Source organism: Pholcus phalangioides, unplaced genomic scaffold (assembly GCF_987345545.1).
Source record: "Pholcus phalangioides strain wild (caught in Gottingen) unplaced genomic scaffold, Ppha-v1.0 ptg000032l_1, whole genome shotgun sequence".
Lineage (NCBI taxonomy): Eukaryota > Metazoa > Arthropoda > Arachnida > Araneae > Pholcidae > Pholcus > Pholcus phalangioides.
In genome coordinates, this window is record NW_028301622.1 from 929,516 (window position 1) to 943,458 (window position 13,943).

At 37.0% G+C, this 13,943-nt stretch overlaps 1 protein-coding gene across 2 annotated transcripts in view; it reads left to right on the forward strand.

Moving 5' to 3' along the window:
- Syt14 (Synaptotagmin 14) overlaps positions 1–13,943 on the forward strand; it is a 121,803-nt gene that overhangs the window by 68,443 nt on the left and 39,417 nt on the right. For both annotated transcript variants that reach the window (XM_089253241.1, XM_089253242.1), the window contains exon 2: positions 5,684–5,851. In XM_089253241.1, coding sequence (XP_089109367.1) covers positions 5,684–5,851 — 168 coding nt within the window. The remainder of the gene's footprint in view (positions 1–5,683; positions 5,852–13,943) is intronic.

The following is a 13,943-nucleotide window of genomic DNA, read 5'->3' on the forward strand; positions in this document are numbered from 1 at the left end:
TGAGATCAGTATGAGAGGATTTTACAGTACTCAAAAGCGCTCTACTACAAAAGGAACCTGAAAACATTCTTACATTGGACCCTGCATTTGGTAATGATTACCCTGAGTTTGGTTACCCACTCTGCACCATTATGGGATGTGATGCACAAGATAGACATTCTAACTTGCAGCTCTGTTGATGACATCCTCCACTCAGGATTCCACTAAGTTCAAGCATTGAGTTTCATTTTCTTTGTTTCTGAATGGGTAAACACCCCCCCCCCCCACTTCAGTGCACAGCATTAGATGTTGGTGAGCAAACAATAGTATTCTTAAAACGGATGTTGCAATTTTTTTCTTTTAGAGAGTTTCCTCTGATTGTTTTTTTTACACTATCCTAGAGTGGTGGTTTCCAATTTGGGGTACCTGGACCAATTATAGAATTATAAGAAAAATTAATGCTAAGTTGAAAAAAAAAAAATATATAAACAAATATTAATTAAAAAGAGTTCTAATTAAATTAACGCATAAAAGCACAGCTGCTGTTGGTAGTTTGGGTTATGAGGTTGCGTGATTTGGATAAAATGATGGATTCAGGATAATTGATTAATTTCTTAAAATAATTATTTATTTACAACACGAAAATTCAGATGTAAAGTCCAGAACATTTGGAACACTGTACCGGTCTTTCACAGTCTGTGCATTTAAAGCTCGGTAATCACCAACTGGACGCCATTCATCACTGTCCTTTTTCGGGACCAAGTGCAGAGGTGATGCATAGCAGCTGTTAGATGGTCGTAAATGGCCGAGGTCAAGCATCTGCTGAAATTCTTGCTTCACGATTTTCAATCGATCAGGAGCTAGACGTCTTGGTTTGGCATGCACAGGTGGACCAACAGTCTCAATATGATGCACGACAGAGTGTTTCACAGGTTGTCCTGGTTGTGGTGGTTTGATGATGTCGGGAAACTTGCTGAGAAGGCTGTGGTAGATGGTGTCACCTTCGATGAGTTTGATTGAGTGAACTTCTGCAATGTGAAGATCACAGTCAGTATTGAGTTTTGTTGTCCTATCCAGCAAACATCGTCGTCGGAGATCCGGAACAAGATCAAAGTTGAACAGAAAGTCTGCCCCAATGATGGGTGTGGAAACATTAGCCAGTAGGAAAGTCCAAGTGAAATTACGACGGAGATTGAAATCTAATGTCACCCTCTTTTGACCATAAACACTAATGGATGAAGCATTAGCAGCAGAGAGCTTCATAGTGGCGTCGCGGCGTCGTTGTGATGGTGATGCCGGAAGGATAGAAACATCGGATCCAGTGTCAATCAGGAATCGAATTTTGGAATTTCTGTCCATGGTAAAAAGGCGACGAGATGCCTGTGGCAAGGAGCATGTCGCGATTACTCCTCGCCCGCCCCGTTTTTTTGAAACTTGCACGGCGACTCGCACTTTTTGGCGTTGTTGCCGAATTTGTTGTGATACTAGCAGTTTTCCGATCGTGGATGCGGACTGCGCGCACGTGAGGTACGTTGGCGAGAGTTGCTACGCGAACGCAGGACGTTTTTCAACTCGCGGCGTAACTGAGCCACTTCGTTCCGAAGTTGCGCGACGGAATCCGGCTGTTGCGGTTTCTCAACTGCGTCAACATGATGAGGGTTCACTTCATGAATTTTGTAGGCGAGTTGAGCAGCTTTCTCGAGAACGAGTGGAGTGACAGCAGCGAGAATGGACTGAGTTGATGCCGGTAGGTGTTGGAGAAAAAGCTCCATCAGCAATTCGTCGGAGACAGAATGCGATTCCGCTCGTCGTCGCAATTCGCGGAGAATGTCGGATGGTTTCCGATCTCCCAATGACCCGCATGTTAAGAGCTTTCGAAGTTGAGTGGACGACGACTCGCTCGACCGTTTAATCAGTTCCGATTTCAGCCTTTCATACGGATCCGTGGCCGGCGGATTAATGAGAATGTCTCTGACAAGAGCCGCACTTTCCGGAGGCAGATTCGCGACAACATAGTTGTACTTTGTGACAGATTCGGTTATCGGTTTCGGAACAGCGAGAGCGAAAGTGCTTTCACACATGATAAACCACAGCGCTGGATCATGGTGGTTAAAAAGTGGTACCTGAACGGCACTTACTTCCATGATGAAAATCCAGGAAAAGTGATGTCAAGTTCCGGAAAGCGAAAGTTCACTCACGGGAAACGCCAGTAGATTGCCTCGTGCTGCAGTGAAGAAACTGGAACTTGTTTGAAGTCCGCGGTCACCATACTTTGGGTTACGAGGTTGCGTGATTTGGATAAAATGATGGATTCAGGATAATTGATTAATTTCTTAAAATAATTATTTATTTACAACACGAAACATAAGACGAAATAAAAAATCTACGGAGCGACATGTTAAGCTCTTGATGGTTTGATCGCTTCTCTTGCGATTTCCCGCGCGACAATCCAATGGCGTCGGCTTTACAAGTGCCGCCATCTGTGAGATAAAATACAAATCGAATCTCACCACAGTAGACTGCAGTAGTGATATTGCTATGATTTGCCAAAAATTGAACCTGTAGTGACATCTCTAGATAGGACTATGCATATGAAACATTGTTTTAGTTCTTTTACAGTTAAGAAGATGGAATTGCTATCACATCACATTTACTATAGTTTGTTTCAGGTTAACTTTGCAGTGGAGAGAAAGGTATAGAGTGTATTCCTTCGCCACAAAATATAATTCCCATACATCGGAGGTTTATGATGATCATTTATATAGAATATTTAAAATTTTTTTATGATTTTGAAAAATATACTGAAAAAATACCGTTTTGAACCAATGTATATTCGTTTAAAATTTTTAAATTAGAAAAATATTGGTTACCATTATCAAAAATCCATGGCGAGCTCAAGAACATTTTGGTGCGATTTCCAAGAAATTTTCCCCGCCAATATTACTGTCGTGCTTTTTTTTTTTTGATTGCACAGTTATATATATATATATATATATATATTATATCGTCAGTTTGTTGAATTTTTTCCGATATAATTTTTCATTCAGTTTTGCATGTAGTTATAGGCCTACACACCCAGACGAATATTCAATCAGGTTTTTTTTCTCGCAAAAATAACCTCCAACGAATTTAGGTATTCACTCATAGATTACAGCAAGTGTCCCTCTTTCACGACAGTGCCGATACCGTTGTGAGAGGCTCTCTTTATGGGGGTAGGTTACGGTTCCAGACCCCCTTTTTTTTTATATCTATTTCTTGCCGTGTTTGTAGGATAGGGGTGGTTTCTGAATTCTAATAGCCAATAGCGGAGGGTGTTGACATAAGTAATGTCTCTTTTGCACCCACACCAACTTCCTCCCCCACAGCAGAGGCTGTTCCTCCAGATGCCCCTTCAGTGTCTCTCCAGATAAATATAAATAAGCAAGAGAGAGAGAGACCCACAATGGTTTAGGCTTGCAGTGTATTTTTTTCTTCTGTGACAGTTGTATCTTTCTTTTCACCAGAGATAGACACGCTAAAACGTTCTAACGTTCTCCGTTCTTTTTGGCAATAATGCATAAAGCACGTTATTGAAAAAGAAGAGGAATTTTGGATTGCAGGTGGCTTGATGGAGCAACAACAATTAATAAGTAATAGAGAATCAGATAGATCTACAACGTCAAGTGAGGATTCCATAGAATGGGAATCCGTGAAAAATGACTAAAACTGTAGTAATAATAAGTGGAATCGACGTATACCGTGCGTTTGGGTGGGTGAGGGACGGAAATTTCGGCAAGAAAAGTGAGTAAAAGAATTCTAAATTTTTCCGTATCATTTTTATTATTATTTGGGGCTATTCCCAAATTCAAACGTGAAAACCGGGTTAATAGGAGTTACTAAGATACTTTTCAATAAAAAAAAAATGATTTCAAAAACCGCCCTTTAATTTCTGAAAGTATCGACAATGATTTTTTTTTTCATTAGTTAATTTTTTGTTACTAACTGATTGCAATTTTTTCTACAATCATTACGTTACACGTAAAAAATATTTTTTTCTGCGCGATTGGCGAGAATCAGCCATACCTTACCGAGGCCGCGCATCGATACATAGGTTAAGAGGCTTTCGTTGTCATAGCAACGAGTGATGCGGTTCCCTCGTAGCTTCCTCTTCACTGCAAAGTTAATCTGAAACGGACTATAGTACTGTATAGTGTCCTCTATTGTTCAAAAACGTTCTTGCTGATAGATAGCTGTAGTTTCTGCTGCTATATAGCAAGCTCCCTAAGCTGGGCCAAGAATAGCACCTGCCCTGCTTGCAACTAGGTTTCTTGTAGTCTAGGAATTTTGACAGCAATTGGTCAAAGCATGTAAATATGTGTTGGGGAAAAAACAAACACTTATGTCAATGGAGAGATGTATATGTTTAAAGCTGGCATTACACTACTGACAGATGCAACCAATAAGTTTTATTGGTTGAATTTTTCAAGTTATATGCAAGAACTTTTATAAAACTTTTGTAGTGTAATCCCAGCTTAAGAGTGGGGGAAAAAAAGAGAAGAAAAATAACTGCAGAAACCTGAAAAAGAGGAAATTCAAAACGTAAGGGAATGACATGGAAAAAGAGGACGTCTGGTATAGACCAGGCGTTCAGTAACTCTAGTCTCAATTCTTTTGTAGCCATGGCAACTTCCCTATCCTCCCACTTGGGATTCGTCAAGCCTTGCATTATTAAGTGCAAGGTGTCCATAATTAAAAAACCCTATTTCAAAGCTGCGTACATCCAAAACCAGTCACTAGGAAATTATGAAATTTTGTGGATGACTTAATAAAGGAATGGGAATTTTTTTCAGCAAAAAAAAGTTCTAAATATCGCCAACAGACAGCCTATTACTTTGAAAACCTGTAGTATATGTGTCAATTTTTTTCGGCATCACGCAACAGCTGCTATAAAACCTGGAAACATTCAGAGATCTTGTTTTCCATGTGCTTGCTACCCATGGTTGTAAAATTGTTTTATCGAAATGCTGATTCCGTAGTAGCTGCTCGTCAGAAATTTCAGATTTTGATGGGGATTGGAAAAGGTCCACTCAATGTGAAAAACCTTTGGAAAATGCTAACAAAATTTGAATAAACAGGATCATTATTTACTCGTCCTGGAAGAGAAAAAAAAAAGACCAATTTCTGTACAGGTAGCACAGGGCTACTGAGGAACATGCAATCTTGCGATTTCAGATGGTGAAAATAATGGCCATCATGTTGAGCAGGTTCCGCTGAAATAAAAATCATACAAGTAAAAAAGTGTGGATAAATGTGTTACTTATTGATAAAACATCCTCTGGTGGCAATATTTGGAACTAATTTTTTTCTTTGTTGAAAAAAATTCCAATTCCTTTACTAACTCATCCACAAAATTTCACAATTTTCTGACGATTGGTTTAGGCTGTAGGCAGCTTTAAAATAGGGTTCCTTAATCACTGACACCCTGTACAAATCTAATCCAGGTATACCTCTGGTAGGATTATGCCTTTTGTTCTTTTGTTGAATTTAATTAAGAAAAGCTACATCAGTTCAGGTTATAATTTGAGGGTCATGCTTTTCAGAAAACCTGTGGTATATAGTGGGTTTCTGTTGTAGTCAAAGCAATATTCATTTAATCTTACTCTGCTTTGCATTTAATATAATCCCTTATTGTGGCGAATAACTTTGAACGATTTTTCCTTTTCAGTTCCTTCTGAAGCCTCTGCCTTCCTTGGCGCAGTTGGCGCTTTCTTGGTGATTCTGGTCATTTTCTACTTGTACCTGAACAAGAAGTTATGCTTTACAACGATCGGTGGATTTCCATGTTGTGACAAGCCTCTTGTGGAACGAAGGGAACCGGTTTCAAAAGACTTAGGTAAGGCAATATTTTAGTATTTATATTGGTTGTGGGGGTAGCTGACCATATTGATCCTATTGTAAGATGTAAGATCATTATTCTTGTTATCTCTCATCAGGGGCATCAGAAGTATTTTGAATCTGTGAGTGCTTCTCTTGAGCTTTATGCATAAAACCTTTATTTCTGAATTGTTTCAAACCGGTTTCAAAAATTACTTTGGGGCACCCCCAGCTGTGATGCCACTGTCTCTTGTGTTGCACAAACAGGGTTGGACTTTGGTACAGCCACAGTGGCTGTAAATAAAGATTAAAATAATATGGGGACTGATGTAATGCCACCATTTGTCTCGCAGATTTCTGGTGCTACAATGAGTTTAACGTTATATTAAGTTATTAAGTTACAAATTAACATGTGTGATACTTATATATGGAAGATTTGTTCTCTGAAAAATTTTGGCACCAATCAGGCTTGACGCTAAATTGGGTGGGGGGGGGCACTACAACAGGGTTTAACTAATTAATTTCAACTTCAACTGCCAAATGAAGTGATAACTAAAAGTTTATTGTTGATGTCATTATTAATAAACCTTAATAATTGCAGAATAATGAAAATAATTTTTTTTTCAATAAAAAAGGCTGTCTGGTCACTAATTTGGCGCAGCATGATCAGAATGATCCTTGCATCACAAAAAATGAAAATCAAATCAAAAGTCTACTATAACGAAACTTTTGCTGCTTAGTGGCTTGTTTTGTATCTACAGGAATGTCAGTATTACTGACTTGTAGAGAAAAAAATTGCTGTTTTGAATGTAGAATTAACTCAAATTCGTGAATTTTTGAGTTGTGACATTATTCTTACTGATGTGTGGTATGTCTTATTAATAAACATGCATACAGATATATTGAGATTCCTGTAAAATTATATTCATAAGCTAAAATGTCTAAGGCTGATCTAAGAGGTGATATTCAAATGATTTCCTGGTTCACAATGAAACTGGTTAAATTGATTGTACCTGCTAACACATTGGGGGGGGGGGAACCCTGGATAAATATATTACCTAACATACCCAGGGCATGTAAAAATGTTGACCAGGCCTTAATTTTTTCCCCCAACGACATACCAGTGCTGGCAAGACTGAAAAAATTGAATTTTTTGTTTGTTTTTTTATTGGTGACAATTCAAGTGTTCACAGTAAAACTTTTCAAATTGATTGTATCTGCAAACTCACATGCAGCCCTGGTAGGAAGAGCTATACAGGGTGTCCCATCAAGACCGCCCAAACTCTTCACAGCCAGATTCCTCGCTTGGAATATATAAAAAATGTCCAAAGAACTGTACTTGTATGACAGTACTTGTGCTCGATCACTCATATGGTCACTTGGTCATTCTTACAGTAGCTCACTTTAATTCCATCACTCACTTGCTCATTATTACAGTCACTCATACGTTCACTTGCTTGGTCAATCATATGATCATTCATTCTGTCACTCACTTGGTCATTATTACAGTTGCTGATATGGTCACTCATTTTATCACTCATACAGTGAACTACACAGTCACTCGGAAACTCAAATAAGCACTCACTCTGTCACCCATTCTGTCAATCCCTCAGTAACTCCCTTTGACACTCATACCATCACTCATATGGTCAATTACTCAGTTACTCATATGGTCAATCACTCACTTGGACACACTTACTGTCACTCACTCATACAGTTAATTCCACACTCACAGATACTGTTACTCATGTGGTCAGTCATTCGGTCACTTACTTAGTCATTTGTACAGTCACTAACTCACTCCTAAAGTCGATTTCACGCTCACTTGGTCACTCATGCATTCAGGACAGGTGAAATATCAGATGTGAAATTTTCGAGGGAGAAATGTACCAGGGCAGGCCCATCATTTGTGCCACCCCCCCCCCCCCCCGCTTTTGAAAATACACTAAAACAGATATATATATATACACAAATATACACAAATATATATATACATACATTGAGTACATGTCTTTGCCCCTCTCTCCCCCGGAAAAAGTTGAAATGATAGCCCTGTGTGTACCAGGGGCCAAATGTACCGGGACAAAATGTGAGAGGCGAAATATCAGAGGGTGAAATGTGACGAGGTGAAACGTTCCGGGGCAAAAAGTCAGGGAGACAAAATGTCAGAGGCGAAATGTTGGGGTGCAATTTCCAGAACCCATGTTACTATTTAGTGCGGGGGGGGGGGGGGGGTCTTCAACTTTTCAGACATTGCAGGCCAAATAAAACTTTCCAAGAAGCCCACTGGCCACCAAGTCATACTGCAGTGTTCTCGTTTAATAAACAGGGTTCCCCCAAATTATTTTTCATGCTTTATTACTTTTAAAAAATTCTGAAAATTGCTCTTAATACTTCTGAAATGTATAGAATTGCTACTGAATCTGGGAAATATCTCTCAGTTGTTAAATACAGTAGTACAGATTCCAGTGGCCACAGGGCTCTTTAAAGAATTCTATTTGTGAAATTTGATCATTTTTCTACGTAAAGTAGCTGTTTTCTAAAAATAGTCGGCAGGCCACAGCAAAAAGGGTTTATTGCAATACACTTTGGCGTATTGCACAAAAAGTAGTGATACCGAACACCAATATTATTAGATGTTCTCGGAAGAACTGAAACATATGAGTTGAAAAAATATACTGAAGGATATTTTGTGCAAAAAATAAACAGAAATAATAAAAGTTGCAGTGGTTTCAAAATCCTGCTAAAAATGTTGTTATAGAGGAGTTATCGTAGTAAAAGATATCATTATATCGAGAAGTTTAACATTACAGACTGTTCCAAACAACATTTGAAAAAATACCGCTGTAGAGAGATTTATCATTACATCAAGTATCATTGTAGCGAGGTCTTTTATGGGCTTATATAGGGCATTATAAGTAAATAGAACAAAATTATTTTGCGACATTGAAAACCATTATTTGACACTCCCGAAATGTGCTTTTCCTGTCATACAACCCCTATTTGGCAGTCACTTTTGCAGATGGTCACTTTTTTTTGTAAAATTCTGACTGACTGTCTTAGAGGAGTTTCACTGTATATAGTTTTTAGTTTTCATACTTACATTTTTAATTGGGTTGCTGTATTTTTGAAATATATGACATCCATATTTGTTATGGGCAACTTTTTCTTAGCCACCTCGTTGGGCATTTTGCTTGTTGTGGCGTTGTATTTGTAAAATGTTTTTTTGGGCATGTTATTTTAAGTTACATTCCCGGCTCAGCATGTAAATATTCCTGCCATAGGGAAGGGGGGCACCCAATGTAAAGCGAACCCTTGCTTGCTCTACAACAATATTTTTTTCTTGGGCCACAGAATATGGTTATTTTAAGTTTTTATTGTGCTACATTGCATGAAAATTTCTGTATAAAACCAGTGGATGCCACTCATCGCCCTCATGTGTGCTGCTGTAACATATCAATACACCTAGTGCAAAAAGTTTGTTAACTCAAAAAATATATTGTTTAAAAGTAAAATGTTACCTTTGTTCACCCGATCGACCGCATTGATCAACTGTTCAGCAATTGTGGCAGATCTGTTCTGGTGCCCTCTTGTTATGTTGAAGGTGAGATTAATGGGTGCAATTTGTGCCCTTTCTGGTCCAGTGCGTGGAGCACAAGACCCGCCTGCTCCCCCAGTTGCAGCCCTTGGTCTTGGTTTTCTACAGCTATTAACTGCTTCACATCGGTTCCTGAAAATAGACTAATTGCCAAACTTTCGCCACTTCATGGTTTTTCGTGATGACGTCCTCTGGGAATTTCCTTCAGCAAAATATCTAAAAGATAATCTAGGCCTTCCTCATAGACGGAAATGTGCTTGAGTGTCTATCAAAAAACGGAAGATATCTGGAGGACTATATCCTAAGACAAGTTTTCCTCAAGATCTATAGAATTTAGTTGAGTCTAGATCCCGATTGCAATGTGTAAATCTGTGCTGAGATGATGAAATGTCGTGTCACTTTTTCAAAAATTTGAGTTATTTGCATTCCTGAGTCTCGTTCGTCGAAATTTTGGAAGGTGGCAAAATTTTGTCTTTCTCTTTCAGTATATGAGGAAACAATAGAGGCAAATTGTGATAAGTCAAAAAACCACAGTATCACATTTTGGCAAAATATCGGCATAGTGAAATCTTGAAAAAGTGACTTATTTCTGTGTCCAGATGGCAAATTGCGTATATTATGAAACAAAGAAATCTTTAAATTGTTATAAATAAATCGTCTGTTGAAAGAAAAACCGATTTCTAATGAATTCCTTTTGTTGTCTGTATGTTTTGTGTCAGTTGGATATTTTAGTGAAATCAGAGGTGCAATGAGACACTGCAGGTTGGTCACCCTTGTTATAGCTACAAAATACAAAATTGAACCAATGAGCTTGAGACAATTTTCATAACACGAAAACTGTTGCATTAACATGTTTTTGAAGAAAGATGATGATCAGATGCAAGTTATGCGAATAAATTTATTTCTTACATTATCACAGTGGGAAGAGAAATTTTTAATTTCTTTATAAATTATGATAGTTCAACTTTTTTTTAGTTTTCCTTCAAAGGATTTAGCGGGAAAAATTTTCATTTTATTTATAATAATTTTAAGCATGAATTTTGAACTCTAGAAAAATTATCATTTGACATTCTTATTTTATTTATTTGTTTTGCATGATGTTTTTATTCTTTATTTTATTTTTTGCATGGTTCTTTTGATTTATATTTCATATAATTTATTCCTGCGCAGAAATTTCTGTTACGGTAGATGAAAAGCCAGAAATTCAGAGTCTTCCTGTGGAAATAAAGGTTTGTGAATTTTATAAGTGTTCTGAAATTAAGATGTACAGTCAAACCCAGTTATAAGAAGCCCCAAGGGATCAAAAATTTAGTTCCACATATCTTGCCAATAAATAAACAAATAACACTCTAGGTTCTATCCCATAAAGTTTTGTTCATATTATATCTGTAGGTTTGTTATACACTATGAAGCATTATATACTATAAGTCAGTGGGCACTTTGGAGTACAGAGATTTTTTCAAAAATTTAGAGAAATAATTGATGAATTGTTTTGAAATTTGTGCCATGTAAACCCATTAGTCATTATGAATGCTTGTATTTATAATTTCGAGTGAAAATTTAGTCACAAGTGCATTTAAGGGACAGAAAAAATTTAATGTGAAATTTTTGTTTTTGATTGACCCGGTGTCAGAAAAAGCTGCAAATCATTTGCAGCTTTCACAAAATATTTTACCTACCACCTTGAATGTTCATATGAAGTTTTGTAAAAATTATGTACATTTTCACCAAGATATGAATGTTTTGTCTGAAAATGCAAATTTTCATCTCGAGCCTTTTGCCTGTAACAAGTGGAGTTTTCAACTCCATTTTACAAAACTGAAAATTTGACAACATAAACATTATTCATAATAGTGGAATTTGAAATGAAACCATTCAAATCTGGAAAAAATAAGAATTTGCGAAGTTCTTGAAAGATCTACGTGTAAACTATTTGGAAAGAGTAGAAAAATCCTATAAGGGGTGACATCATTTTTGGGTTAATGGCGAGCTACAAGCACTGAGAGATTAATGAAGTGTAAAACTGACCAAAATTTATAACCACCCTTCTAGGGGGTTCTAGTGGGAGGCGTCCAACACAATCGGTCAAATTTACCAAAAACTTTTTCATTCCACTAGCTTTCAAAAGGACCTACAATAAACCATATCAGTGTTCTAGTTCAGGAGAAATTTAGCATTACGTTTACAATACATCATCGAAATTGGCATGTGAAGAACATTAGGTTACAGGTTTTGGAAACAGTTTGATTTTGCACTTCATCAATCTCTCAGTGCTTGTAGCTCGCTATATTTTGGTATCCTGTAGAGTCTGTCACCTTATATGATTTTTTCAGCAAAATCAAATTTTTGACAAAATATGTAACTGTCGATTCCAAATTTTTGTCAAAGTGAACATTTGGTGAAGTATAAATTATGTAACCATAACTGGGAAACTGTTAGAGGCAGGACCAAAACCGCACAGCATACTCTAGTTCAGGGCAAACTAAGCCTCAAAAAAGTGGAAAGATGACTTTGGGAAGAGAGTAAGAATGAAACCAAGCATTCTATTTGTTTTTTTTCACCATCAACATGGAACAATTTTCAGAAAACCTAAGCCACTCGTCGATGAGAATTCCCATTCTGTGAGCCCAGTTGCACCCAGAGCAGTTTTATCATTCAGATCGTAAGTAAAACGTGGGTTGTTTGAACCAAAATGAGCGACCATGCACTTGCCAATACTACAATCCTATTTAAGTTGGTCTGAAACAACTCACTTTGATTGCCAACTACACCCATTAATTTAATGGCATCTGTGAATTTGCTAATGATCCCATCACTCCCTGATCAAGTTTATCAATAATAAACTGATAGCCTGCAGTAATTAGGCTGTTTCCTCCTCTACATTATCACTTTTGATGATATAGCTAAAAATACAGTTGAGCTCTGATATCTCCATGTACTTCTGAACATTATTACAGGTACTTTGAATTATAGAAAATTAGTTATAGAGGTTTGACTGTATGTTTTCCTCAGGTAACTGTTATGATAATGAGTGAAATGTATTTTATGTCTCGGAGCCAAAGGAATATAAATCCAATTTATTTTTTGATATTTCACATTTAAATTGTTTAGTTTTATGTTATATCAATGCCACGAAGTATTAAGTCCAAATATTAGCATTTCTTACTACTACACCAAACTCTGGCCATATCGCTATATTGCAATTTACTGCAATTAATGAGATGGGATGGAAATGAAGGTGCTGTCTATTGGTGGTGCCTCAAGCTCGTTAGGGAAAATATCTTATCGATTTCCTCCCTCGGGTTTGAAGCTGTCACAGCCCCTCAGCAACATTCACTGTGGTAGATAAGCATCTTACCTCCATGCCACTCAGATGTCTCTGGATAATTCATATCCCACCATCGCCACAGTGGTGGTCAGCTGCTGTTGGTTTTCTGTGGTTCCCAACTTTAAGGCTCGAATGTGAGCTGATCTCCCCTTTAAAATGTCTTGCCACAGAGAGCAACAAACCTACAAATGGCACAAATGTAATTAAATCATTGCACTTCACTTCTGAAATATAGATGGCAGCACTGAAAATTCAGACAACACTAGATAAACACTCAGACTGTTAGGTACACACACTTACATTTCCGACACAACTCATAAGGTAGTAAATAGCCCACAGATGGTGATATGCTTGACTTGTGCTCAGTTTAAAGGCAAAAAGAGAATTTCTTTCTTTCAGCATAGAAAGAATCAAAAATTTACATACAACGACATCCATATTAAGCTCTATGCTAAAAAAATATTTTTCGCTCTCCCAAAAAATCAGATTATTGAAGTTATGTTCCTTTTGTTTCTGAAGTACAGTTTTTACTATATTTCAATGCATTAAAAAAAATTCAATAATTGTAATTTTGGGAGATTATTAAGTTTTCTGTCAGTCTTCATCTTATTTAAAATTTTTATGTATTTTATTTTTTTATTATGTTGAACTTTAATAATAAAAATGAATTCACTTCAACAGAATATTGCAGGAATTCGCGTATGCTTGAAATATTTTTTTCATGATCTACCTTTATTATAGCAGCGGAAGTCATTGACAGTATTACTTCTGCTAACTAAAAGTTACCATGAGAAGTCTTCAAGTTATTTGTTTCCTCATAGTAATACATCTTGCAAATTTAGCTACTATTTCTTTTCAAAAAGGAAGTTGATTTTTTTCTGTTATCAGATTTGCTATTATGTCTATCGCAAATCTTATGTGCAGTGTCTATTCTTATTGTTGTCCAATTGCTAATTGCTTAACCATTCATCTTAGAGATAGCTTCATTGCTTTTTTTTTTTCCAAATGTTGTCACACATTATCTCAGAAGTCATAAAACTTGATTATGAAAAGTCTGAATTTTTATGTAATTCCTGGGCCATGTTTATCTTTTATGTAGTCCCTGCTTAGTGTCAAGTTTCGTAAAAAATGCACCTGAACTGAAATGTGTGGGGGGGGGGGGAATCATCTTTTATGACCGAGTCA